Raw genomic sequence first — 25140 nt, 5'->3', positions numbered from 1 at the left:
TCGTTTTCCAGTATTTTATTATATTAAAGCAGTTAAAACAGATCCCCAATCATTTCTTATAAAGGTTCATGACACATTCTGAGCATGTTTTGCAGATTATTTTGCTCTCCATGTTTAATCAACAACGATACATCTCCAGGGTTCATGTGCTAATTTGACATCAGAGCTGTCAAAGACATGATAATTCAACTTGCCGTGAATAAGGCAAGTTTATCAGTGAAGCTGCTGTCTAAGCAGCAGGTCTATCCTCCACTGCTCGCATCTTGTTCTGAGCGATCATCTGCAGTACTTCCTCTACCTCCTTGATCAGCTCCTCCAAGGAACAAAAGATAAAAGAAGTGAAATTAAATTACTACTCATTCAGCAAAAAGCATTCCACCTGACCAGGGCTTCATTGAATATACAGGTTTCTTTATATAGATGAGGAGAGATCGTTAAGTCATTATCATGGTACCTTAAAATTGGTTTCTCCTTGCATCTTAGGGGCTGAGACTTCCTGATGAATGACTGACAGATTCCGAGCAAAGGTCACTAGAGCTCCCTGGAGATCTTCGGAGACTGCTCTATTAACGACACCCCAAACAAACGAGTTTACTAATGTTCCCCATGTTGCCAGCTAAGAAACAATCCCCTTGGTCATTTGATGGTGGCGGTTAAATGAAACTTTCAGCAGTCAACATCTTCAGTCTTTAGGGGGATGAGCACAGCTTGATTTAACTGTTACAGCACTGTGTAAGCTCTAGGATTTGAGTGATAAATATGTTAAATAACCCTCTGCTTAAGATTGTAACAACATTTATAAAGCCAGAGGTGGCATCTTAATCCTCTGAAAGAACTGACTTTACTCTCAGTCTGGAGAAGTCTTTCATCCTCCTAATCCTTTACTGTTTTCTCATGTGCTTTTCTATTTTAACACAAAGAGAGAAGTGATGCAAACATAAATGTGCTCAATATTCTTTCACCTGGCAATTAACGCCAAGTTTCATTAACTAACGCTGGGTGTATATGAATTTGACGTGATAAGAATCACTCACATCAATCCAAGACTGCATCGCTCACTGCTGTCGTAAAGAGCAAAAACTGTGCCTTGCTTCCTCTGAAATGTAAAACATACAGTCAAAGGAAGAACTCTATCATCACATAATGTAGATGCACCTGCAACCCATGTACAATTAAAACAACGCAATTGATGCAGCAGCACCAGAGATATCATCCTCTTTGTCAAAACATGGTGCCAACATTACCCACAATGCAATGGAACCGCTGACAGTTTGGTAGGAAATTCACGTGTGTTATGCTTAATTTTCAAATTTGTAGCATTTAACCCCAACGGTTGCTGACTCAAATGACAACAATCAAGGCAATTTATCAGACTTTTTGCCCTGGAAACAGACCTTATGAAACATTTCTCCCCATAGACCTTTAAATCGATCATATCTTAAAGGGGCACTCCACTACATTTACATGTAAGGATCTGTTCACTTGCCTGTGGCTCTGGAGGGAACTGTCTACAGTTTGAGAAAACAATTGTTTGAAATGATTATCTCAGCTTGATGAGCTTGAGCTTGTTTATCAGGCAGAGAAGGTCTATTGAAAGATACTGTTGCATGATGGGAATTGTAGGATCTAGTATTTTTGGAGCCTCACCCAAACTAGGTTGTAAACATCAAAATATCTCTGTTTCTGTTGCACCGATGACCATTAACATTTTTTTTATGCCTTTTCTCCAACTTTACAGAAAAGCTGCCAAAATGAACAAGATGAAAGTGAGTTATAAAGACAAACAAGTGACTTTTGAGTTTTTACCTTCATGTTAAACCCTAAGCCATGAGCCTTGCAAATCTTTAAGAACACATTATGGTATAACATGGAGAGATTGGAGTGAAACAAGCGGCTCCCAAGGACTGCATAGCGATTAACCACAGGAGGCTGTAAATAAACAAAGAAAGCAAGAAGAAGAACGTGTATGATTGTTGGCACAAGTCTTTGTATTATTATAAAACAGGACAAAATCATTCTACGCACTTCAACATTTGGAGCTAAGGCATGGTAGGTGGTGGTGTGTTTAGAACGAGTCGAGTAGAGATGGCTGAACCCCATACACATGTCCTTAGGGTCACTGTTGAGTTTGGGGAGTGTGTGTGATTAGTAAACATGATGAGTGTGGGGCACATGTGGTAAACTGTTGGGCCTTTCTTAATTAACTGCGGGGAGGAACAATTAATGTTTAGAAGACATGCCAAATACAAGACGAGCTTAATTGTACCACGCCAATCAAAGAAACTACAGTTTTGGGACTGAAAATGTTTGCATTCATTTTGAGACAAAAGCGCTACCAAATGCACAAAAGGACCACTCAGCGCATAATACACACAACCATAATAGAGGCGTTCTGAGCATGTGAGTGTCATAAGTAACACTAGAGAGGTTGATTACTTAAAAGTGGCAGGGCTCAAGAGGATAAAAATGCTCCTGGTTCTCAGGCGCCGTTGGGAGACAAAAAGAGGAGGCCTAAGCTCCTGTGAGCTCAGGAGATAGCCCATAACTCGCTTTGATGGCTGTGTGTTTGCAGTTGTCAAACACAGGACCCTCACAAAACAATAAAAGTGTCCAACCGGGATTTAATTGTGTTTGTAATATGCAGCCCCCTAATGATGGCCACTGCTAAAGCCATTAACCACTGCGGTGGCTCAACTGCTGCACTGAAGCGCCAGGCCACCAACTAAATGAATGTTTGATAAAATAATACAAGTCGCAGATTAACAAGCGTAAACTCAGGCATACTGCTAATAAAAGAACTCTATTGTTTAAGGCCTGGCACCAGGTTGATGAGGTGCTCAAGCATGCATACACATGCATAATGAAAATGGTATGAATTATTAATGTGTTGATTATTTAGGCTCATCTATCAAAATGATAATGAATTCAGCACCTAAACACCAATTGAGCTCAGTGCGTAATTACAGTATTTAGTTGTATTTAACAAAAATGAAGAGCAAAACATTGATCTATTTTTGTGATTACTGCAGTGGTGTAATAATATCCTCTAAAGTCTCAGCTTGCCTTGGAACTGGTGGTTCCTTTGTTGTTGAGGGAAATGATTAACAACATAATGTGGAGAGAAATAAACGTAGTATGTAACTTGAAAAATATAGCTTTATAAACTGACCTTCTCCTCAGGAAAATCTAAGATTGCCAAAACTGTTATTCTAAGCAAATATAAAAAGGTACCTTGGCTGCAATCTGGTGTTCACAGCATTTCTCTCTGACTGGCATTGGCACTTCTAAACAGCCTGCGTGCCAATTCAGCGTTCCTCCAGTCATCATCAGAAGCATCTGGGTCATGGCCAGCTGGTCACTGTATGTGAGGTCCAGATCAATAGCCCACACCTGCAAACAAGACATGCATGAACCCTATGTCAGAGCAGAGAAAAACACACACTATAAACTTTAAAAATTCCAATTTAATCACAAAAATGGAACATCAAAGTATTTCACCCAACAATCCTTATAAAGAGACGGGTCAGTACCTTTTAATCTTTACAATGTTATCCATGTTGAGAGGCAGGGGGAAAGGAAAAACACGGTTAATGGTGTGTGCTCGACAGATTGAGGTAATTCAGTTGTGGACTGACACGTGCACAAAGTAGATCCTTCCCTGCGTGTTCGGAGTCAGTCTGCCCTGGGCTAGTTTGTTTGGCTCAGGTCTGATGAGAGGCTAAGTTCAGATATGTATGGTAAATGGCGTCATTATAAGTATATTAAGGGGTCAGGTATGGTCATAGCCTTCTGCTTAAACAGGGCTAATTTTCCCAATAATATCCTAATAGCTATGCCCTCTCTTCAAAAGTGGCAAATAAATCACCAGTGAAGGAGTTGTTAATAACTAAGTAGCAGTTGGCTGCCTCCTTTAGCTGTTCCTATTTGTCAAAGTAAACGCTCCTGCCAGTGAATGCAAATCGCTGCCTGTCTGAACCCCTGCAGTCTGAGTAACCTGAGCACTTTATCTCCACTAAAACATTTCTTGTAGGCCACATTTCATTTTTAATAAATTCAAATATATAGTGAAACAAAGGTCATCATCTCAGGCTGCAATAATTATCTTCACTATCAATTAATCTGACAATTACTTTCTCCATTATTACATTTTTTAATTAAATGTCCAAAAAAAAAAGAAGGTGAAAAAAATGTCGATCTCATTTTCAGAGGTGACGTCTTCAAATGTCTTATGTCCATCGAGGAAAATATTCAGTCTACAACTCAAGTGGCACTCAGTAGAGCATGTGCCTCCGCACTTCGACAGTCCCCTTTAATTCAATTAATCCTTATTCAATATCAAACAATATAACATATTTTAATCTGAATTTATATTTGGATCCGCACCAAACTGAACTCTGATTTTTTTCTATTCTAGGCCAGGACCAATCCTCCATCAGTTTCTTAAAAATCCACTCCAATCTTGCTGACAAACCAACCAAACAACAAATGAGCAAAACAGAACCTCTTTTGCTGAAAAGACAAAGAAAATTGGCAAATCTTCACATGTTAGAAGCTGTACTCAGAGAAAGGTTTTGTTTTAAAGATTATCAAAACAATTAATGAATTATCAAAATTGTTGGGGATCATTTTTTCTAACATGTTTAAAATACAATTTATTAATTTTATAGGGGCTGTCATACAAAACTTCACACCTCCTCCAATTAACTACTTGAAGAAATAACCCCAAAAAAGTATTAAAATATTACAGAGACAAAAATGTTGTTTTGTGAATAATTTTAGGCAAAATGTGATCTGATATGTTAACCAGCATTTATATATTGAACTGCAGTGTTGTAGTTGTTAATCTAGAACAATAATTGGATTTGCATTTGCAGTACATTTTGTTATTTAAACATTCTGACTGAGCTTTAAGTGTTATAATATTGTTACAGGTGAAAACAATCTAAACAGTTGCAACTTGTGTATGTGTTTAGCAACAGTTCAGTAATATGTCCTGCACTCAGCCACCTTTATTGCCAGTAGCTACCACTGGGCTTGTCTCGTTGCATCAGGTTGGTACCTGGGCCCGGGTGATGGACACACTCCACCGCGCCATTCACAGGACTCACTAAAAATCATACTCCAATGTCTCATTGTCGCTCTTAACAAAGCCGTGGGAAATGTAAGCCTGGATTGTACCTGTTTTCTATTGCCTTGCATTTTCATTAAAAACCCTGATGCTGCAGCTGGGGCCCCCTCCGTTCCACAATGTGAGGAAAGACTGCAAGGGCAAACATATGTGACCCACTTCTTCCCATCAAATAAAGTAGGCAGCTTTTAGCAACAGGTTTGAATCTAAATTGATGTTTAAATCCAGACAGGTTTGCCCATGTGGCTCTGCTCTGTCTGAGCTCTGTGTGTGTGGGGAGATGGTTAAGAATCTGTCTTTAATGTTCCTGCTTCTATTCAAGCACATGCTGTTTAAAGTCGTCTCTTAATTATGCTGTCAGTGAATCCCATTCAATTTTGGGTCAACATTGAAAGTGAAAATTAATTCTAAGGCTGTCATTATATCATTCTAAACAGTGAAAGGGAAAGGGCTGCTCCCCATGATGAATTTGAGAAATAGCACATTCTCTGATTTGAGTGTCATTAAATTACAATTTAGTTTGACTAAATGAAACAATGAAATGTAAGAATTTAATGAAATGAATGTAGTGTTTTTACCTTAAAATGAATACAATGCGCTAAAATTCACAGTCTGCTGACAAAAAAATATTAGTGTATTTCAAGGAACCGAGAATACTCATGCAATAAATTCAAATTCACTTAAACATAGAAAAACATATCTAAAATATTATATTTAAAGTTTTCAGACACAAGCAGCATTGTCTAAAGAGTGCTTTGCTCACACTGTGGTAACATCTAATCCATAACATACTACCCTCTAGTGGCAGCCATGCCCTGAGCTCATGTCTACTCTAAGAACCCATTGTGAATGCAAGGATAAATACAGCTTCATCTTTTGCAGTTTGATGGATTTTTACTGGACAAAAAAAATAAGAAAAAAAATCCATCTAAACCCATTCTGTGTCCTTTTGTAAAACTGTAAACTAGCTCTTGTGCTTTTTCCACCGTTTTGCTGGTTTGGTATTTTATAGACCATATTATAAACAGAGCATTTCATTTTACAGCACTGGATCAATAACCAGTCAATGTAGCCACATGTTAGGAGCAGAGGTTAAACCATCATAAACCAGTCCATTTCCAATATCATAAATCAAGAAGGTTTCAACAAAACCTAATCCAGACAAATGAGATGAGGCTTCGATGACTCCTCGCTTTAATAGCATGAGAAATTTCAGCAGACCGGTGCAGGTAACCGTCTTGGGGTTAAACACTGACAGGGTATCCCCGTGAAGCTGCCAAATCACTTTAGAATGACCTATTGTCTGAAAGATAGGAGCCTCTGAATTTCTCGGCAGTGTAAGGTTAAAGGGCAAGGCTTAAATGGTGGAATCAGTGTATCGACACAATAAGACCTGACAGTTTATTAGATGGCCTTGTGACACATTTGGTCCCTGCGCCCACTGTTTGCCTTGCCTGTTTCCCTAATCCCAGGGGAGCAGTAAGGGAGTCACCTATCTGCTCATATGGATCCCTGATCCAGCCTAAAAATTGATCTCTTTCACCAATATGGTGAAATAAAAAGCTTTGACACCATGTGTTGCAACAGCTCTGGCCATAATTATCATGGTCACATGAGCTTCTCTTGCCCTGCATGTCTCACCTTCTGCTCCATGGTGTTGTGGTCCAGAAAGGTAGCCAGGTCCACGGAGACATAACCTACGATAAGGCGCTGTAGACAGGCCTGTCCCACACGCATGCAGATGGAGCGCAAGGTCTCTGGGTTAACGGAGGTCTGAGGAACAGTGGAGCCTATAGTTTCCAGATGACAGGAGCCGTGAAGCTGGTCTCCACAGGACAACATGGTCACCTCACCCCCGGGCTCCAGCAGCAGATCTACTGTCAGACAGGTGACACTGTCTGAAGGCGGGTAGGCTTCCACCACGCCACCTGGACACACAGAAAGAGCAGAGGAAGGACTACAGTGCAGACAACCAAAATGTACCACTGACACATCATCTGAAACTGTCCTTGCAGCTGTTTAAGAGTAACATAAAAAATATTTAATTTGTCACTTCACATAGGCAACATCTGAGAGCTAGGACAGACATAGAAAATGTCTGTATTTGCAGGTGAATAGCATTCAGCACTTGACAAAAGGAATCTGACCTTGCCTGAGGAAGGTCTTCAGGAAGCAGGCCCAGTTGGGATAGCAGGAGGGTTTAGCAGGCTGGGCGTAACGGGTGAGCCACTCGGGAATCTCATCTAAATATCTGAGCAGTACAGACTCCTGCAGACAGAAAGTCAAGGTGCATACAATAGGGATCTGAGGACATTATGTATGTTTGTTAATTCAAACACAAGTCAATAACAAGTCCTGGCTACTTTATTTTGTCCCATTATCAAAGCCTTCTAGGTGTCGACTACATTATTGGAAATGCCCTTGTGTTATCCGGATGACTCCAGTGACTGCTTGTTATCCTTGAGACCTTTGGTGGCTGCTTCAATTTCTGTGCGAGTGTCTGATGGGTACTGCAGGAGGGTCTGTCTGTGAGTGACAGCCTATTATCAGAAGGCCTCAGGAGTCTAATGGCCTTAACTCACAGCCACAGAGACAGCACCTGCCCTCAATAACAACTCTCTCCGCTGGGCAGCTGATGAATGCCTAAGCTGGCCCCATCTATCTGGGGATCAATCAGGGCTTGACTGGGATCGATATCACTCTTGTTTCTGTAACTAGGAAACGCCATAATGGTTTCACCACTTAATTATGCTGTTAATTTCTAACTTTTGTTTTAGGTGTCTTGTAAACAGTTTAGCAACTCGTGTACACTGTGTCCTCTGCTGTGATATAGTTAAAGTAACAACAATGACACATTTTATACCAAATAAATGATGTTATAAAACCACGACTGAATGCTTATGTTGACTACATGAAGAGTCCAAGTGCTTCTTTTAAATACAGGGTTCTGTGTGTGATAATGTCTACGACCATTAGACAGGGATTTAAATTGCTCATACACAATAAAAAATGAGAAACCTGTCTGAAAGATGTGTAAATTCTGAATGGGAATAATGTCTTTGTTCTCTCATCGTTCTATCCAGAGCGTTACTTTGTTGTGAGTGTATGCTGTCTGGCTTCACTGGAGACAGGACTGGAGATTATGCTGTTGATATTCCAGTCATGTAACAGCCATCATCATATTCAAGTACTGTAAGAGGCGAGGTCAAATGCTACACAGTGATTCCCCCTATACAAACCATAAAGCACACAATGGTGCGGCAAAAAGTGTAAAGGAACGGTTGTCATTTTCAACGGAAGAGCAAGCTCACCCCAGGACTTTGCCTATGCAGTTCACAGAAACAGCAGGACAGCGGGGAAAGAAAGAGAGGTATTTTGCAATAAATTATTTGGACTTAAACTGCGTACAGTACCCTGTGATAGGATTCGAGCTTTGCTTGGTGTCCACATAAAGCCAAGCAATCTGGTCATAAATAAAATAGATGTGGCCCTGCCTCTTTGATTGCCATTTCATCTCTCCATTACATAGTGAAACGACTGAGAAGCTACAGTACGTCTGGGGAATAGGAGGGTGTAATCGGACTAGTCACAGATTTTGTATGAATGTTCATTTTCTGTCCCACCAAAGCTTCAACCTCAATCTACCGCAGCCCATGACTAATTTCTTGTGTAATATCAAATTAAACATCGCTACTCACATTACGCTATTCTCATCCCTGGTGGAATTTAACATTAATACACTGACGGCAACATTTCCTTAAAGATTGCACGAAAAAGCACTCGTGACCTTCAGTGAAGCCAAAGAAAACACAAAACAAACTCTAATCAAATGTGAGCCACAGAAAACCTTTAAATGTCCTGTTATACTAATGAAGGTTAATTATTGTATATTTAAACCCCCTAATGCAACCACAGACTGCACAATATTTAGACAGAAAACATCTGTATAAAATGTCCCTGTACCTCTTCAGTGGTGGTGATTATCAAATGACCCATTTCGTTGACAAACTTAACCTAAATAAGGTGTTGCTCAAGATCTGTTTGTACACAGCGTGACGAAAAGAAATACTCCATCTGTTGACGCTATTAGGTGTAATTTTTACCCTCTTGTGCCTAATGATCCATATGCAAGCTGTGTGAGCGCTTAAGTGTGTGTGTGGCCCCCTTCAGGCATTGCATGGGTGCAGATCTACATGTCTTTAACCTCTCTCTGTGTAAATGCTAAAATATGCCTGGGGGGCTTTTCTGAAGGCTGAAACATTGTGCCGGAGGCTGTGGGCCTCACAATATTCAGAGAAACACACTATCTCCTACGCCTCTGTGGAAGCTCCTCTAGCGCTGACTTGATCCCTCCTCCTTCATTTTGTACCCTTTCCTCTGCATAGCCAGAAGGGATCTGATTGTTGGTATTATTCTGAAAGACCACATGGCATTCTTGTGAGTCAGGCTTCTTCACGCTGAGCCCCTTAGAACAAGCAATAATTAAAAAAATATGCACACAGTCTGTGTAAACTAAGGCCAAGTATACTATCTAACCCCCTCTCTACTTTTACGGTGATTATAAAGAGACATTCCGCTGATTTTTAAAACACATTTGTATAATATACACTTCAATCATCACTTATGTTCTATTTTTTGGTAAACAACACTGTATGGATATTAATATTTAAAATGCTTCGTTTGATAATTTGTGCTTCATAAATAATTAACTAAGTTGCGACTATTTTCATAAACAAAGCTTTAAACATATATTGCTTAAATGCTTGCAAATATCCAGCAATGTGAGTATATATCCTATTCACCAGCTGTCATTGCAGTTGCAATTAGGTCTACTTCTTCTCAGCAAAGTGCTACGTTAATGAGTGTTATATCTCAAAATATACTGCCATGTTTGAACATCCATCTACAGTTTCTGCTGTGAGGAGAGGAAAAAGCGAGGAGATGTGCTAATATAAAATATTCATATGTTTCTATCTAATCAACAACCTTGTTCTCTAATCTTTCAGCATGTAGAGCCAAATTGCTATCTTCAATATAAACAACTACAACAGCATAAGGACGATGTAATACATTCTGGGGGCGAATACATTTTAGGGGGAAACAATGTCATAACAAAAAAAAACATGCAATGAGGAGCGCAGGATGTGGGCTTTGCTTTGATTAAAAGAGCAAGGTGTAGAATAAAGGCCAGTTAAAGTGTTGTGTCCATATGGCCCAGAAGCCCCGAGGCTGTCGGCCTACACTGGGGGCCTCGGCACTCTTCCCTCTCCATGGGACCCCAGCTGGTGAAACAAACCCCATTTACTTTCCTGCGCTGCCTCAGCCACCATAATGGACCTTGGCTGTGGCTCAGCCATTCTCTGCCATAATTAACAGCACCAATGCCACAACAATTACAGCCCCGCACTGCACATACACTATGAATCAAAGAACGAGCTAATAGGAACAAAACAGAGTGAGCCGTAAGAAGCTTGAGATGACTGCTGTTCTTTCGAATGGAATAAAAAGTAAAATCGTTGTGCTCCAAGCCCACAATCATTAGCCAGTAATTAGTTTACACAAAGCTCCCAGTTAAATGGCAAAATACGGTAATTAACACATGACAGAAAATCAAAGGCTACTTTGTAAGCATATGAGAAATAAGAGCCAGGGGCTCAGAAGCTGTGTACAGATTGCATCTGCACTAAATGAATGGTTTACCATTGATTAAGTACACTATGTTTGTCCTAAATAGGTCTGAGACAAAATCTGAATTTATTTAATGTTTATATGCAAAATAATAACAGTGTCACTCTTTTTACCCTACACAAGGCTATTTGCACTAAAATGTTCTCTTTACAAATGGCTCAGACCTCATACAACGAGTGACATTGACAGAAACAGACAGAAAACTCAATGTTGCAATGCTTGAGCAGCAGATCCGAGAATCAACATCAGCTGCAATTAGAGATTAAAGTGTTAAGTGTCATTTGTAGTTGTATTTACTTTCAAAACACTTGATACAAACTGAATACCAGAATACTGTCTGTATCACGATTTAACTGTCGCTGTCAGGTGAGTTAGGACATTACGACCATTAGACACACCGGCGCTAGTTGATGTGTGCGCCTCAGAGAATAGGTAATGGCTGTGTGTATAAACAGATCTCTTATGTATTGATTCAATGTTCTGTGGCTCTGGGGACGATGCTCAAAATACTGTACTACTGGGACAAGCACTGTGACTGTTATGTTACGACACTCTTCTCTAGGCTTAATGATGGCATGCCTCTGACCCCACTGTGACCTCGGCTTCTGTTCCATCAGTGACAGAAGTGAATCTAACCCTTTTTGTAGCTGTCTCATCTCAACAAGGAGCCCAATCTCCGTTCTAATATCTAGCTGTTACTGTAATGTTATCTGTTAAGTATCTAGTTGTTACCATGTTAACTTTAAATGGCCGATTCCTCATTGGTATGAGTGTAATAATAATAGCAATAAACTTCACTTGCATCGCACTTTTCTAAAACCAGTGCTTTGCAGGGAGCCATAAAGACAAGACATAATAGTAAAAAAACATCAATTTAGGGAGAAGTAATAAGGGAAAGAAATAAAAAAATAAAAGTACAAACCTAAAATTCGAGCAAATTCAATAAAACATTGCATTAAAGTAAGTGTAGGAAAAGTGCTTTAAGAAGTGGTCCTATGGTTTATGACAAGGAGGGGATGACGTAACCCTTTAAGTCACATCTTTACCTGAATCCATTCGGTTTTCCATAGCTCAGGACCATAACGATGGTACTCCTGCAGGGCCCAGTTATAGCAGCTAAGATGGCATAAATCACAGTATGCTGTGCCACGGCCACCGTGATCAGAGTCCATCTTGAAGAGCCAGCGCTGCACATCCATGTTTTGGGTCATGAGCTCAGCCAGTGCTTCATGAAGCTGAACCAAGAGTGAGACATGCGACTTACAAGCTGAACATTAAAATGCATTGCAAGTTGAAGTTGTGTTTTTGATCTCTGACCTGGTTCAGAGAATAGATGTCTCCTTGACCAGGAGATACATCAACCTCTGCCCCCACGAAGATCCTCCTCCCTCCAGACTTGGTGCTGTAGAGCTGTGCAACAGCCGGTTCTGGACCCAGGATTGGCACTCCGAGCTCATCAGCCACTGCCAGGTCATCAACATGGGCCACTCCACCCACAATATAGGCCCGCTTCCCCTGGATCAGGTGCCTGATGCGCTTCAGGGCGCGTGGACTGTACTTCAGCAGCGTGGACAGGCACATGTTGTGGGTCTGGAAGACAAGAGGGGATAAAGATTATTGCTGGAGCTTGGAGTTCTAAGTGTGTCTTCCAAGGGTTGCTCCTTGACCTGATTTATCACTGTGTACACACAACAGATCTATTATTGTAATAGCCAGCAGGGTTTTGACCTCTTCTGTATTCCAGCAGGTTGAATTGATAAAAGCTGCCTGTGGGAGGCCTCCCCTATCCTTCACATCTTTAATGTGTGCTAGCAATGAGCTCCTTGGGAATATAACTAATTACTTCACATCTGTATTTATTTGATCCACATGGAATTATCCCTTCTGTCACTGGCAGAATGCGCTGCCAGCCACGGGTAGCAGTGATTCATCTCAGCAACACGTCTGGCACAGTTTAACAACAAAACAGCAGGAAAATCAATAGAAAGAAATGAAGAAGGCCATGTCATGTTACACATTCAATCTAGTGCAAAAGGATGTAAAAAGATGGATAGAATGGCGGGATGTAAAAAGACAATATAAAAACACCTTTACTTTATTGTGCTGAGGTAATCAAAACAATCCAGAATTACTGAAAGTGCTGCAGTTAGACAGAATGAACAGATAATTAAAGCAACTAATATGGAATTGAATTATTCACTGAACACCAGCTAGAGACCAGCTATTTTAATTAAGTATAACTTGCTGTAGCTTTAGTGTGTTTACTTCGGAATAACACAGATGTTTAATTTCAAAAGTAGTAAAAAGGGAATGAAAAATAATATAACAAACAGAGATTAGCTCTCACAAGGCATTGTAACAATCTCCTCTAGCACCCTCTAGAGGAGATTACATAAACCACAGATGCTTGGAGCAACTCTGCAGAACAATACAATCAATTTCTCAACAGTAAATTCTAAGATTCTGCAGGAAAAAAAACATGCACTGTCAAGTTTAAAGCAATTAAAGTAAATTTATTAAATAAATGTGATTGACCTTACCGGGAAATAGTCTACAGCCTCGGGTGTGAGGATGACAAAGCGTCGAATGCAGGATGAGGCCTGAGTTGTTCTGGTATCAGCCCCGTCTGTGGCTCCATCACACTTCAGGAGGTTGGTGTAATAGTGCAAGATGTCGTCCCCCAGATGCCGCGGACACACATAGATCACTTCCACATTATGATCTAAAAATATACAAAGCAGACTTCACAAATTACTTGTTGACAATAAAGCATACAGAGAAAGTTAATGTGTGTGTGTGTATATATGGTGATATACCTCTTATATCACATAGTCTGCTTATTTGGGTGTTCTGTAGAGTGTCAAATCCCCTCAAGCTCAGTCGCTGGCTCTGAGAGTATCCTGTCAAAACAAGGTCACAAATATTGAAGAGATTCACATCTTCTCTAATTGGCTTGATTCAAAATCTGTAGCTTTGTTCAACTTCCATCAGCTATACTAGACCTGGGGGTGGGGTCGTTCAGTCTAATCACACAGCAGTGCATTCTGATGATTAATTTAGCTTAATAATTAGCAGGTGCAGTGTCTGTCGTGTGCTGGGAGCCCTGTTGCCACCATGTCCAGCCACCACTGAGCTACATCCAGTGGTACCTCCAGGATTTTACTCAATGTCTGTCTGGATTTCTGCCTGAGAGAGAATCCTCAACTGAATCAAGGTAATTAAATGATTGGATTCATGCTAATTAACAACAATGGGGTTCAACTTTCTAATTATCCTTGCTCACACAGCACTCTCTGTAGCCACCCCAAGTGCAAATAAAGCATTCCATCTGCTAGTAATTAGGCTTAATAATTTTAGACAATCGCTCAATGATTTACAATGCACATGCCTGATTACAGTCTAAATGTGAGTGCCACGGTGAAATTAGAGCAAGAACGGATCATAGCTCGCTCTCTGTGTCGAGTGCAAAAACACAGCAGCTTCTTTCTCTTTTGAGTGTTTTTTTTTTTTTTTCTTCACAGCAATAAAATAAGACCTTTGTGCCTCTTGCAAATATTCAACATAATGGCTTTTCATTTGCTTAATCTGCAAATTAAATGGCGATTGAGACTAAATTGTTCAGTTCCCTGGCATGGGGACTGTCATCATCCTGTGAGTGCTTTCCTGCAGAGAGTCATTTGAACGAGACAGAGTGCCTCCACCAGGGCCTCAGACTGGGGCAGCAGAGTGGTGAGACAGGGGATGACTGCTGCTAGATCAGATGTGTGTGTGTGTGTGTGTGTGTGTGTGTGTGTGTGTGTGTGCAGCAGGCAGAGAAAGCTACCTAATGAAGGGATGTGGATAATGGTCCTCTTGGAGGACTGGATGTGTTTCCAGTTGGCTGCCAGATGCTGGGGATGGAGAAAAGGGAGTGATCAGAGAGGGGACCGCTTGAGCGTGTACACACACACACACACACACACCGTACACACACACACAAATCATCACTTCAGTGCATAGCTAAAACACATCAAGGCAATATCTCTCTGGGCTAACAGAAGCAAACCAAGCATAAAATACCACCTTAATTAAATTAAGCGTTTACTTTAGAAACATCTTCTCACAATTAATTCAATCAGCAAGGTACATGACGCTACTGCCAGGGGAAGATTAGCAGGCTTAATTAACAGGGTATGAATGTTTAAAGAGTGAGAACATACATTTTGTGCATGTATACACACACAGCGCTGTTAAAACTAAATGAACTTGTAGCCACTAATTAATATTGTGTCAGCGCTTCTAAAGATGTTCAGCCCAGATGACAGCACAGACATGACATCTACGCTGAATGGGGAAAAAAAGGGAACAGAACTCTGCGCATCAAGGAAAATTGTGCTGTCACAAGAGCTAAATAGAAGCACATTTTCTTTTTTTTTTATTAAACTTAAGATTGTAAGGAGCCTGCTACGGCAAAAAGAAAATATTTGCAGGTATCGAGCACAAAAACTGTGACACCCAAGAAAACCAGTAATATAGAAAATTGGTCTTCGCAACCTCACAAAGTATAAACCCACAGGAAATCTAGAAGTGATTTATCCAGACAATTTAAACTGCGCCAAATTAAATTAGTTTTGGCACATTTATATTTTGTTAATTCCCCACTCAAACCAATAGACCCAAAACCAATATAGCTAAAATCACCAGAGCACATTTTCATATTTATTAAATATTTACCAATCTATAATATTTATAGCATGTCATTATATTTTTAGCTTCTGTTACATGTACTGTAATTGAGCATCAGACTGGATGCGGTACCTTCTTAATCTCTCTTTCTCCCTTCATCTTCTCCTGCTATCAGTGTGGCTGCAGTTTTATTTTGTTCATCCGTCTCACTCTGACTCTTTCTTTCTGCTGCTCCCCTCTGTTCATCTAATTCTTCCGACGTTTTATGTGTTTCTTGCCTCTTTCTGCTGTTCTACTATGTCTCACTGCTCCCCTCTGCTGTTCTGTTAATCTCAAACTAGAAATACTAAAGCAGCACTATTTGGTTATAGTTGCGTAAAATTATTGATGACCCCGTGTTATTATTGGCATGGCAGTGCCCCATTTCTGTCCTTGGTTTTAAAGTCATTTACTCTTGGCACCTGTGAAAGGATCTCGCTCGAGCACAGATTTGACTGGCCCTTTCCTTTCCTGAGTCTTTATGGCTTTAAATTTTAAAACATACAAGCAGAGATTAACATTTAAAGATGAAGCAGATAATTTAATTTTGATAATACAAAACACAGACTGAACCATCCAAATTTTGGATTTGCTTTAATTGATTTAATTTAATAAATAACTAGAACTCTAATTTTGAGAAATTAGGGAAAAAAGAGAAACAAAGGCAATCTTTGAAAAGGTCTGTCACCTATCAAGTAATAGCAATATCAAGTAAGAGAGAGGGAGAAAGAGAGAGAAAGCACATGCTGGATATAAGTAACATCACCTGGGCCCTGCTGCGGTAATTCTCCAGTTGTCTGAAACGCCGTGCCTGCAGGGCCTTCCTGACACGAGGCATCTGAGTGTGCATCAACCATGAGATGGCGATGGTCCCTGCCGCCCACTTGCGCCGACAATGGCGCAGGTAGGCTGTCCGGGCTAAGTAGCGTCTCCAGCAGGACTGGATGCAGATGGCAGCCACATTGATGCCTCCCTCTCCCTTGTAGCGCTGACCTGGGCGTAAGACCACACTCAGTGCCTCCTCCCAGTTTTCAGGCACTGAGAGGAGGCTGATCCCTGGAGTAGCCTTTTTCCAACCATTATCCCAAACATGTCCAAAGTCCACTAGCCGTTCCCCACTCACTTTGGCTAGCGGCACAGCAAAGTCCCTGAGCAGCTTTTCCAGAGCCTCCAGAGCATTGACCACACTGCTCCAGCACAAGATGAAGCTCTGCTTGAAATGACAGAAATCTGTCGCCATTGGGTTGATCCGTCCCTTTATGATGGTAAAGGGATATCTGCTGATGTTTTCAGGAACAGGTAGATTCTACAGAACAAATGGAAACAAGTGAGAGGCACCCAACCAAGACTTTAACAATGCACTTCAAGGAATTGAAATATTGTTTTCGATGACCTTATCTTGATTTAATTCAACGTGTATTTAACACTATCACAATCATCTTACCTGAGGGCTTTTAGGGATAAGACTGTTGGTGCTTTGCATCACACTCCTGTCGTCCATATTCTTAGAGGTTGTAGAGGGAGGAGGTGTGTGGGTGGTCCAGCGCGGTGAGCATTCTCTGCTTGTTCTTTCACAGGTGGATCCCGGTTCTGTTTCCCATTTTAGCTGCTTTTGTTTCCTGGACTTCGAACCTAACTGACCTAAAGTCACAAACAGACAGACTCAACTATACTCTTTCCGTTATTAATCAAGTGGCTGCTGTCTCTGCTACAACAGTTACTCAGGGGTTTAAACCAAAAGACAATTTAAAAAATGGCAGAGAAATGGCAAGAGAGCAAAACAGAAAATAGACTTTTGTTGTCAGGTTTTAGTATTTCCAGAACTTTTCTTTGTGCATATGGACCAGTCATCTATATCATCATATTTTTTCCATTTGAGACACATTAAAATATTTATATTAATACTTTGTTTAGTGAAATCAAAACACATAATGTCGTCATCTGTTTTAGGTTTATTGTCAGTTTTTGTTTTGCTCTTTGAAGGGCTGTCATGATATACCAATACTGATGATAGTCAGTGATAATAAATCTTCTCCAGTAAATCTTCACTGACCTATTTTAGAAGAATCCTCTCTCAGGTGAAGACAAGCAACCTTGTGCTGGATCGACACATGAAGCAAACTTTTATCTGGCACCGACGAACAAAAAAAACCAACAATAATAGGGAGAAAAATGGAAAGTTAATATAAAGAATCTGCATAACTTAATGTAGCAATGCACATTACAGTTAGTAGTTGACAGAAGAATCACTGGAGTATAACAACAGTGAGGTGTTGGTGAAGAGGTGGTGAACTGTCTGTTTACCTGTCCCCATCTCTTCTTCAGGGACTGCCAGACTATGACGGCCCTTTGGTTCAGTGGCCTGAAGACTCACCACAGGGCCAACGGTCTTTCTGGGATGTTTTGCCTGAACAGAACATGTTTATAAGATCAGAGGTTGAACATCCAATATAAATAAAGTCAAAGCAGCGTTTCTGGATCCTGGTCAGACCATAGTTAAACAAGCCAGCCCGAGCTCCATCAAACAAAATGCAACAATTACAGTTTGAGTGCTTGAGCATTTTTTCTAGAGAGAGAGAGAGAGAAAGTAGAAGTAAGTATAAGAGGTTACCAACCATCAGTAAAACTCTTGGTCTCACTTGATGATGACAAACAATACATGTTCTGTATTCATTAAGAATTCAGGAGAGCCATGAAACTGCCATTGCCAAAGTAGTACACTGTCCTGTCATCTGTCTCCTGCAGCAATGTAATACTTCAAGAGCAATTGTGTTCTGCTAAACTTTTTGAATATGCACAACTGAATCGTAATACACTTAAAAGTAGATTTAATGGCCTAGTTTAATATAAACATATTCAAACTTCTCATTACTCAGAAAACATAAAGTTTGTGCTGCTGATCCTCCAGACGTGTCACCTGATGTCCTCTCCTTCGTTCTCCTCAGACCACTGAGCTCTCTGACAGACCACAGGTAGCAGCCAGGTGCTGGGAGATTCTCCCCTCAAAGGCACACATCTGTTTCAGGTGAGGTTGGGGAAAAGGTGGCACCTTTCTGTAAAATTGCTAAAATGCAAAAGCTCATTGCCTGGCATGGGTACGGAGTGGAGAAGAGCTGGCCTGAGTTTCAGGAGGAGGCAGCAGGCAGAGAGCCAGTGGTTAGCAGTTGGGGAAGCTACGGCTGTCTTATTGGCATGCTGGACCAGGTACCCACTTCTGTCCTGAGACAGCTGTAAACCAGTAGCCCATAGCACAGCAATCAGGCGCCTGTTTCTTTAGAAGAATGCTGATGTGCTGCAATCTGCTGCTTTCCGCTTTCTGCAGCCAGCACTTCCATCTCTCCTATATCAGAGTGACAGTCTTGGCCGCTATTTCTCATGTCAGGTATAGATTCCCAAAAACATATTGGAAATGAAAGTGAGTAAAATATATCTAAAACTAATACCGACCTTTGCGAAGATTAATTTGTTTTGCTGTGATAAGTGCTGGCTGTCAACACTAAGCCAAGTGACCTTTATGTCACTGTCTCTCCGAGCATGAGACTTGAAGTTTCTATTAATGCAGGCCTGAACCATCACTCTTCACTCCAGCATAAAGTGTCTATTCTGGGGATTAAGGGAGTAAGCATCAGGGAAAGAAACAATGATATCCAATTCATCTTAGTTGTAGCAGAAACTCTTGCAATGCTTCCTGATCAAATCTTTCCCGGGGCATGTGCTGTATGTTACAATTATTATCAACAAAGACTCGAGACATGGGAATCAATTTCTCACTGCATGAAGCAAACAACTGGAAGACATGACATTATTCTGATTATAGTTTATTATTATAGTTGATTATAGTCTTTTCCAGCAGTAAGAATAAAGTGTGGTGAGAAAATCTGCTACATAACTAAGAAAGCCAAAATACCAGATGCAGCCTGATTTCTGCAAGATCTCCTGGGTGTTCAGTTTTACAAAGCCACAACTAAATTAACTGTCATCCTCTCCATGACTGTAGACTTCTCAATCTGACAACAAATTGCAGTATGTAATTATGTTATAAAAATCAACAATCATCTCAATTCCATAAAGAGCCTGAGAGGCTCCAGGGCTGACCTGAGTCAAGTAGCATTTTTGAGTTCATAGTGTTTACTTACTCCCGCCTGGAGTACACAGCACATCACAATGAGGTTCTGTGTTTGTCACAGATGTGTGATATAAATAAGAATATACTTTTATCATTATTTCCAACATTAATACATTTAACAATACTTATCATGATTCTGATGGACTAAAAACCAAACTGTATTTTTAACATACTTAATCAAACCTCTCTGTAAAGTGCAATTTTTTATTTACAAAATGCATGATATAAAAATGTAATACCAAAGTCAAATAATTTTTTTAAGATTACTTACTGCATTTATGCTCCTTTTGTGGACATCAGGGAGTGATATCCCAAATTTCTCGTGCATAACGGCTCTGTTGTTTGGGTGCGTGGGATTACACAGCAAGCGCATGGTTAACACTGACTTGTGCTGAATGAGACACAGAAGAAAAGTTTCAAGTATTTATTTTCAAAACTAATACAATAGTAGTAGTAGAATTGATTTTGTAGCTTGCACCCTACAATACTATTACTCAATAAAAAATGTGTATCTGTCTATCTGAATAATAATCTACCTTTTCTCCAGGTGACGCCCCTAGAAGGTCTCCTCTTTGTGGACGCACATCTGGGATACTCTCCAGAGCAGGTTTCCTGTATAATGTGTCACTTTTGTTCTCACAATACCATAATCAGAATTTGTGTAATTTCCAAACATATTTATTATTACAGTAAGATAATGAAGTGTACTTACTCTAGACAGTTTTCTAGTAACAACACATGTGACCTCCTGCTTACTTACCATTTGGGAATCTGCATTTTCTTTTTTTGGAAGTCTTCAATGCTTGGAAGAACCAGAAGCTGCTTATTCACTGTCTTATGATAATCCTCTGCATGTTTCTATTTTCAATTAAAGAACATAGAAGCTGTCTGTTTGTTATTCAGCCACATTTGTCTGATTTATATTTCATATTTTTGTTAATAATCTGCATGAGGCATCCTCACCCTGATGCTACTCTCCGTCTGACGAATGGCATCGTCCAAGGCTTGAACATCCAGTGTTGCTCCTCTCTCATTGATGGTGATTTTCTCAAGACTACACCTGAGTTGTGTCAGATCATCTTGAACCTGTAATATACAGTTATGTGATGAACATAGCCTACTATAATTGGCCTAAATACAAAAGTTATTTTTCAGCCTGTTGTCAGCCGGCAGTTTGCATCTTCTAATCAATAAAGCCTACTCAATTTTCTGTTTCAACCATTACTCTTAAAGGCATAACCTTTTAACAAACACACTTTTTGGGAGGAAAAAAATGTTTCAATGTACAGTATGTTGCACAAGCTGCAGTTATCAGTTAAAGGGTAACGCCACCAAATTTTTTTTTTTTTTTAAGTGTGTTTACAGGTCTCGGGGAGTACTACTGCAAACGTGAAAAAAAGTTGTATAAAGCCTTTTGTGGCTGTAGTTGAAAGCTGCATGTACAGTAATCTGACAAATTTCCTCCAGTGATGTCATTCAGCAGCTATGTTGCATTGTGGATAATGTAGGCGGCAGGTTTTGAAAAGTAGCCCACTAGTCTAGCATTGCAATCCAAAAACACTATTGGAAAGCGATCACAAATCTCAAAAACTAGTTCGCTCTTTTGCTAAAACCAGATAGATTAACTAACTAGGTTAACTAGTTGGCTTAAGCTTTTATCATTCTCTAGCAAAGCGAGTAATCAGTTTTAACTTTGCGAAGCTAAGGTAGCCAGACAGCATTACCTGAATTAAGACTTTTCCCAATTTATCTTCACTTTTGAGCGTGTCAGACATTTTTCTGAGTATCAGTATAATAATATAAGTAGAAAATATGACAGGTCATAATACCAGACCCATTAGCTTGCTAGCTAGCTAACTAGTTATCGATGACAATTCTTCAGACTGTATAGGTAACCACGACAACGAGACGACACCCAGACGCCGATGTATGGGGGTTTTATTGCCCCGAGTACGCACTGTCAGACAGTTTCTCAAAACACACAGGGCAACTGTTGTTACAATTGGCAGATAATAAAATCCAAATATAACTCTACATTAAGCTTACTATTAACGTAATCATACATTATGAATGTATTGGGGGAGATTGTGGAGGTGGCGCTTTGCCTGAAAGGCAAATTCAGGGCATTAAAAGCTATCCCTCAAGACGCTTCAGTACAGGACGTTTCCATACAGGAAGTGCATTCAACGTAAACAAAAAATACCTTTTTTTAGTACTTTTCTTATTTAAATAAACAGTGTAATTGTAACGCACATCAGTGTATCGTTAGGTGTTATTAAAATTACGTTCGCCCCGTTTCTTTGAGATAATGTTGCACCGGAAGTGACCGTTCAGTCAGAGTTGAAAGGTTACTAAAGTTGGTTAACGGCAGGTTAAGCTAGCAGCTGCACAACAAGCCTCTCACAGATATTATAAAAAATGTCAGAAGAAAACGTAGAGATTACCATTCCATGTGTGGTTGTCACTAGCTGTGATAGTGGTTTTAAAGAAGAAGAGCTGATAAAACGTAAGTTTCGCATAGCTTAACGTGCATGACTTGGCTAACAGGCTAACGCTAAACAAAGCTAACTTACTCTTAGCCCATTATGTAGCACCTGTATGATGCTAATACGGGTTGATAATCCGTTTGTCTCAGGTTGTCAATCCAGTTAAGTGTTATATTAAGGGGTAGATTTTGTGGGGCTGTCATAAAAACAGAAATGTAGTAGTAGTAGTAGCAGCAGTAGTAATAGTTTCATACGTCTCATTTCTGCAAATCGACAGCTGTCACAATGAAAGGAAGCTGAGCAACGTAGCCTAACATAATGTGTTTGGTTCTTTTTGCCTCAGAGATCATCAGCTCGAGCACTTTGCCTGAGCCGACTAAGAGAGAAGAATCAGTGGCCTGGTATCCATGGACCATCAACAACAAATATTATACAGCAGATGTCAGGCTATGTGTTGTACCAAGCACTTTTCAAATGTCATCGGAGATTGCCCAGTCCATGCAGGCTTTCATCGCTTATTTTGACAGTTCAGTGGTACGTAATTTAACTATGAGTCTGAAAATCTCAACTGTATACACTGTCATGCATGTGTAACGTTCATCGTGTGTGCATGCTGTTTGCAGAAGGATGGTCTGGAAAAGCTACATCCTTGGATATCAGTGGTGGAAGATCTTGCTCCAGAGGTTCTCATTCTGGTGTGTGACAGAGTCTGTGAAAATGGTAAGTCCTCCACCTCTGTGTGAAAGCAGAAAGCACTGGTGTACAAATGTTCAGGGTACTGTACATCATCTGAAATGTACTTTGTATTCTAGGGGTCACCAGGCATGAAGCACAACAGTGGTGTTTGTCTCATGCCTTTGAGCTGGTGGAGCTCAATCCACAGGATTTACCAGATGAGGATGGTGAGTTTTACATACAGCAGGAATATTAATGGCACTGTACACTAATATATTTCTATTGCTCATATTTTGCTGGGTTTCTCTAATCTCACTCACTGTCCTTGATCAGATGACTTTCCAGAATCCACAGGAGTAAAGAGAATTGTCCAGGCTCTCAATGCCAATGTGTGGACCAGTGTGGAGATGAAAGATGGTGAGATGACAGCCATTCAATTACCTATCACAATTCCCCCTGATGATCTATTTTATCTCTGTGCATGTATGTGACTGTTTATATTTCTGTTTGATAGGGCACAATCAGGGATTTGGTCTGATGAGCAGTTTGGTGGCCTCTAGACACAACAACCCACACTCACACAGCCGTCAAGATCCTCCGGTCAGTGGCAATTTTGTGTAACCATTTTCATTATGATATTTGCAAATGTCCTTCAATGTGTTCATCTTAATGTGAGGTTCAGTCTGTTAGTTTTGGAAGAGGCTTGCTAACACTAGCTCCTTTTCTGTTGCAGTCTGCCAGCCTGCCAGTAGAGGGCTCACCTGTTAGTGAGGAGGAGGCTGTGCTTACAGAAAGTAGCACGAACACAGCCACACAGGGAGAGACAGTAGTTGGTAAGTGAACCACTCCTGATGAAATCTATTTTTGCTCATAATGGTCATCCTACTGGCACATTTCATCAACAGGCTCACCCAAAACATGGATTAATTGGTGACTGAAGATGATATGGGGCATTACATGTGAAGTTATTAATGCTCACTTGTGTTGATTCTGTCAGATGCAATGACTGATTTGGACATTCAGGAACTTGCTAATCTCACGGCTGGAGATGCAGATGTGGATAACTTTGAACGCCTCTTTACCAAATTAAAAGAGATGAAAGGTAATTGAGAAATGAAAAGCAAACGCACAACTTTGTCTGCAAAAACACAACTTTTGTTGGCAATTTTTAAACTTGTACCGAGCCTTGCTCTCTTTTTTGGTTTGGAGTTGATATATTTGGACTACTGATGTCACTTATGTTTTGCTTTTCTCTGATTTACAACCTGCAGACAAAGCTTCTTCAATGCCTCATGAGCAGAGAAAAGTTCATGCAGAGAAGGTAAGCATCTGTATGTTGATGTTGATGAAGGCTCTCTGTATTCACCCCTGGTTACAAGACTAGGACTAGTTCATGCTCATAGTCTGTGTATCCTGGATTTGTAAAAGATTAATAATCTATCATTAAATTGTTTCGACAAGTGTATCACAAACTGGTAGCATCTTCACAATCTCACACTATTGTCAGACTAGTCAGTCCACTCCTAGTTTTTGTTTAAATCACATTTTTAGGACATATTTCAGTAGATATGTTTCAGTGTGAATCCTCAATTGGCTCAAATACATTTAGGTAAACATGTTTATGTAAGCTCCATATCAAGCATTTTACGCTAAATCTGTTTTCCAGGTAGCAAAAGCATTTTGGATGGCTATCGGTGGCGATGATGATGAGATAGACGGGTTGTCATCGGGCGAAGAAAGCTAAAAGAAGCTCCCTGCGACTCTTTCTCCTGATCCTTCTCCTTTCCTGGAGCTCCCACAAGATCCAGCGCCCTTTGACTTGTTTTTTGCACCTGGAAGGTGGAGATGGCTTACAGATGGTACTGTAAGCAAAGTCATGTGTAGAAACTTTTGATTCTTAAAATGAAATGATTGCAATACTGATGTATAGTGAGAAACAGTTGATTTTCTTGGTTAGGGAGAGAAGAGAGCCAATGGACGGACCTGACCCCCCAGTCTTCTCCCCTGGGTCCCTCGCTATGCTTAAAGCCCTGTGTGAACCTCATTATATAATGTTGTTACAGGTGAAATATCAAAATTAAATCATGTGGGCTTTGATTTATCTATACGTCCTTTAGGTACAGTTGTCACATATATTTGCAAGTGACATAATGTGCCTTATCCTTAGTAAAGTTGTAAGACATTTAATGCACATTCTGTTGAATCAACATAAAGACTTGTGATTTTAAATGTTCTGGTCTTTGTGTTGTGAGTGTGGTGTACTTATTGTGAACAGTGTTGCACTACATGGTTACATTCATTGCTCCTTCATTTTTACTGAAGGGTGTTTTTTC

At 40.2% G+C, this 25140-nt stretch overlaps 2 protein-coding genes and 1 long non-coding RNA gene across 9 annotated transcripts; 2 read left to right on the top strand and 1 right to left on the bottom strand.

The window, feature by feature from the left end:
• Positions 1–21539, bottom strand: iqch (IQ motif containing H). Of its 6 annotated transcripts, none has more exons than XM_084364359.1 (21): positions 21371–21539; positions 20610–20732; positions 20407–20504; positions 20183–20258; positions 19918–20037; positions 17825–17927; positions 17574–17648; positions 16965–17161; positions 16287–16826; positions 14640–14706; positions 13633–13716; positions 13357–13538; positions 12134–12406; positions 11863–12051; positions 7276–7396; positions 6770–7056; positions 3232–3390; positions 1807–1929; positions 1035–1096; positions 455–563; positions 1–313 (listed from the first exon to the last, which is right to left on the bottom strand). In XM_084364359.1, exons 1-21 carry the CDS (start codon positions 21419–21421, stop codon positions 230–232), a joined length of 3123 nt encoding a protein of 1040 aa, XP_084220485.1. In that variant the 5' UTR covers positions 21422–21539; the 3' UTR covers positions 1–229. The 6 variants fall into 6 exon arrangements, with proteins under 6 accessions (XP_084220485.1, XP_084220486.1, XP_084220487.1 ...); XM_084364360.1 differs by having other exon boundaries at positions 1–310; XM_084364361.1 differs by having other exon boundaries at positions 1–301.
• On the top strand, positions 13912–20400 carry LOC311263952. 2 transcript variants are annotated; one of them, XR_014623422.1, is made up of 3 exons: positions 13912–14030; positions 18466–18545; positions 20194–20400. It is a non-coding gene; the product is annotated as an uncharacterized lncRNA (long non-coding RNA). The 2 variants fall into 2 exon arrangements; XR_014623423.1 differs by lacking the exon at positions 13912–14030 and adding an exon at positions 17935–18113.
• Positions 21540–21923: 384 nt separating the features above from the next.
• aagab (alpha and gamma adaptin binding protein) lies at positions 21924–25036 on the top strand. The gene is made up of 10 exons (XM_084364366.1): positions 21924–22152; positions 22476–22666; positions 22756–22852; positions 22945–23034; positions 23141–23224; positions 23322–23407; positions 23541–23640; positions 23805–23909; positions 24079–24128; positions 24474–25036. Exons 1-10 carry the CDS (start codon positions 22065–22067, stop codon positions 24549–24551), a joined length of 969 nt encoding a protein of 322 aa, XP_084220492.1. The 5' UTR covers positions 21924–22064; the 3' UTR covers positions 24552–25036.
• The last annotated feature ends 104 nt before the right edge of the window (positions 25037–25140 follow it).

This window comes from Pagrus pagrus (genome assembly GCF_965226575.1).
Source record: "Pagrus pagrus genome assembly, chromosome: 10".
Classification (NCBI taxonomy): Eukaryota; Metazoa; Chordata; class Actinopteri; order Spariformes; family Sparidae; genus Pagrus; species Pagrus pagrus.
The sequence above is the reverse complement of the archived record's forward strand: the minus strand, read 5'-3'. Positions and strand labels throughout refer to the sequence as shown.

Coding starts and splice junctions, on each gene's coding strand:
- aagab (XM_084364366.1), top strand. CDS start 22,065: ATGTCAGAAGAAAACGTAGAGATTACCATTCCATGTGTGGTTGTCACT. Junction 23,035..23,140: donor GGATTTACCAGATGAGGATG/GTGAGTTTTACA, acceptor GTCCTTGATCAG/ATGACTTTCCAGAATCCACA. Junction 23,225..23,321: donor CAGTGTGGAGATGAAAGATG/GTGAGATGACAG, acceptor TCTGTTTGATAG/GGCACAATCAGGGATTTGGT.
- iqch (XM_084364359.1), bottom strand. CDS start 21,421: ATGTCTGACACGCTCAAAAGTGAAGATAAATTGGGAAAAGTCTTAATT. Junction 20,038..20,182: donor GGGCGTCACCTGGAGAAAAG/GTAGATTATTAT, acceptor TGTCTCATTCAG/CACAAGTCAGTGTTAACCAT. Junction 12,052..12,133: donor ACATCTATTCTCTGAACCAG/GTCAGAGATCAA, acceptor CTCTTGGTTCAG/CTTCATGAAGCACTGGCTGA.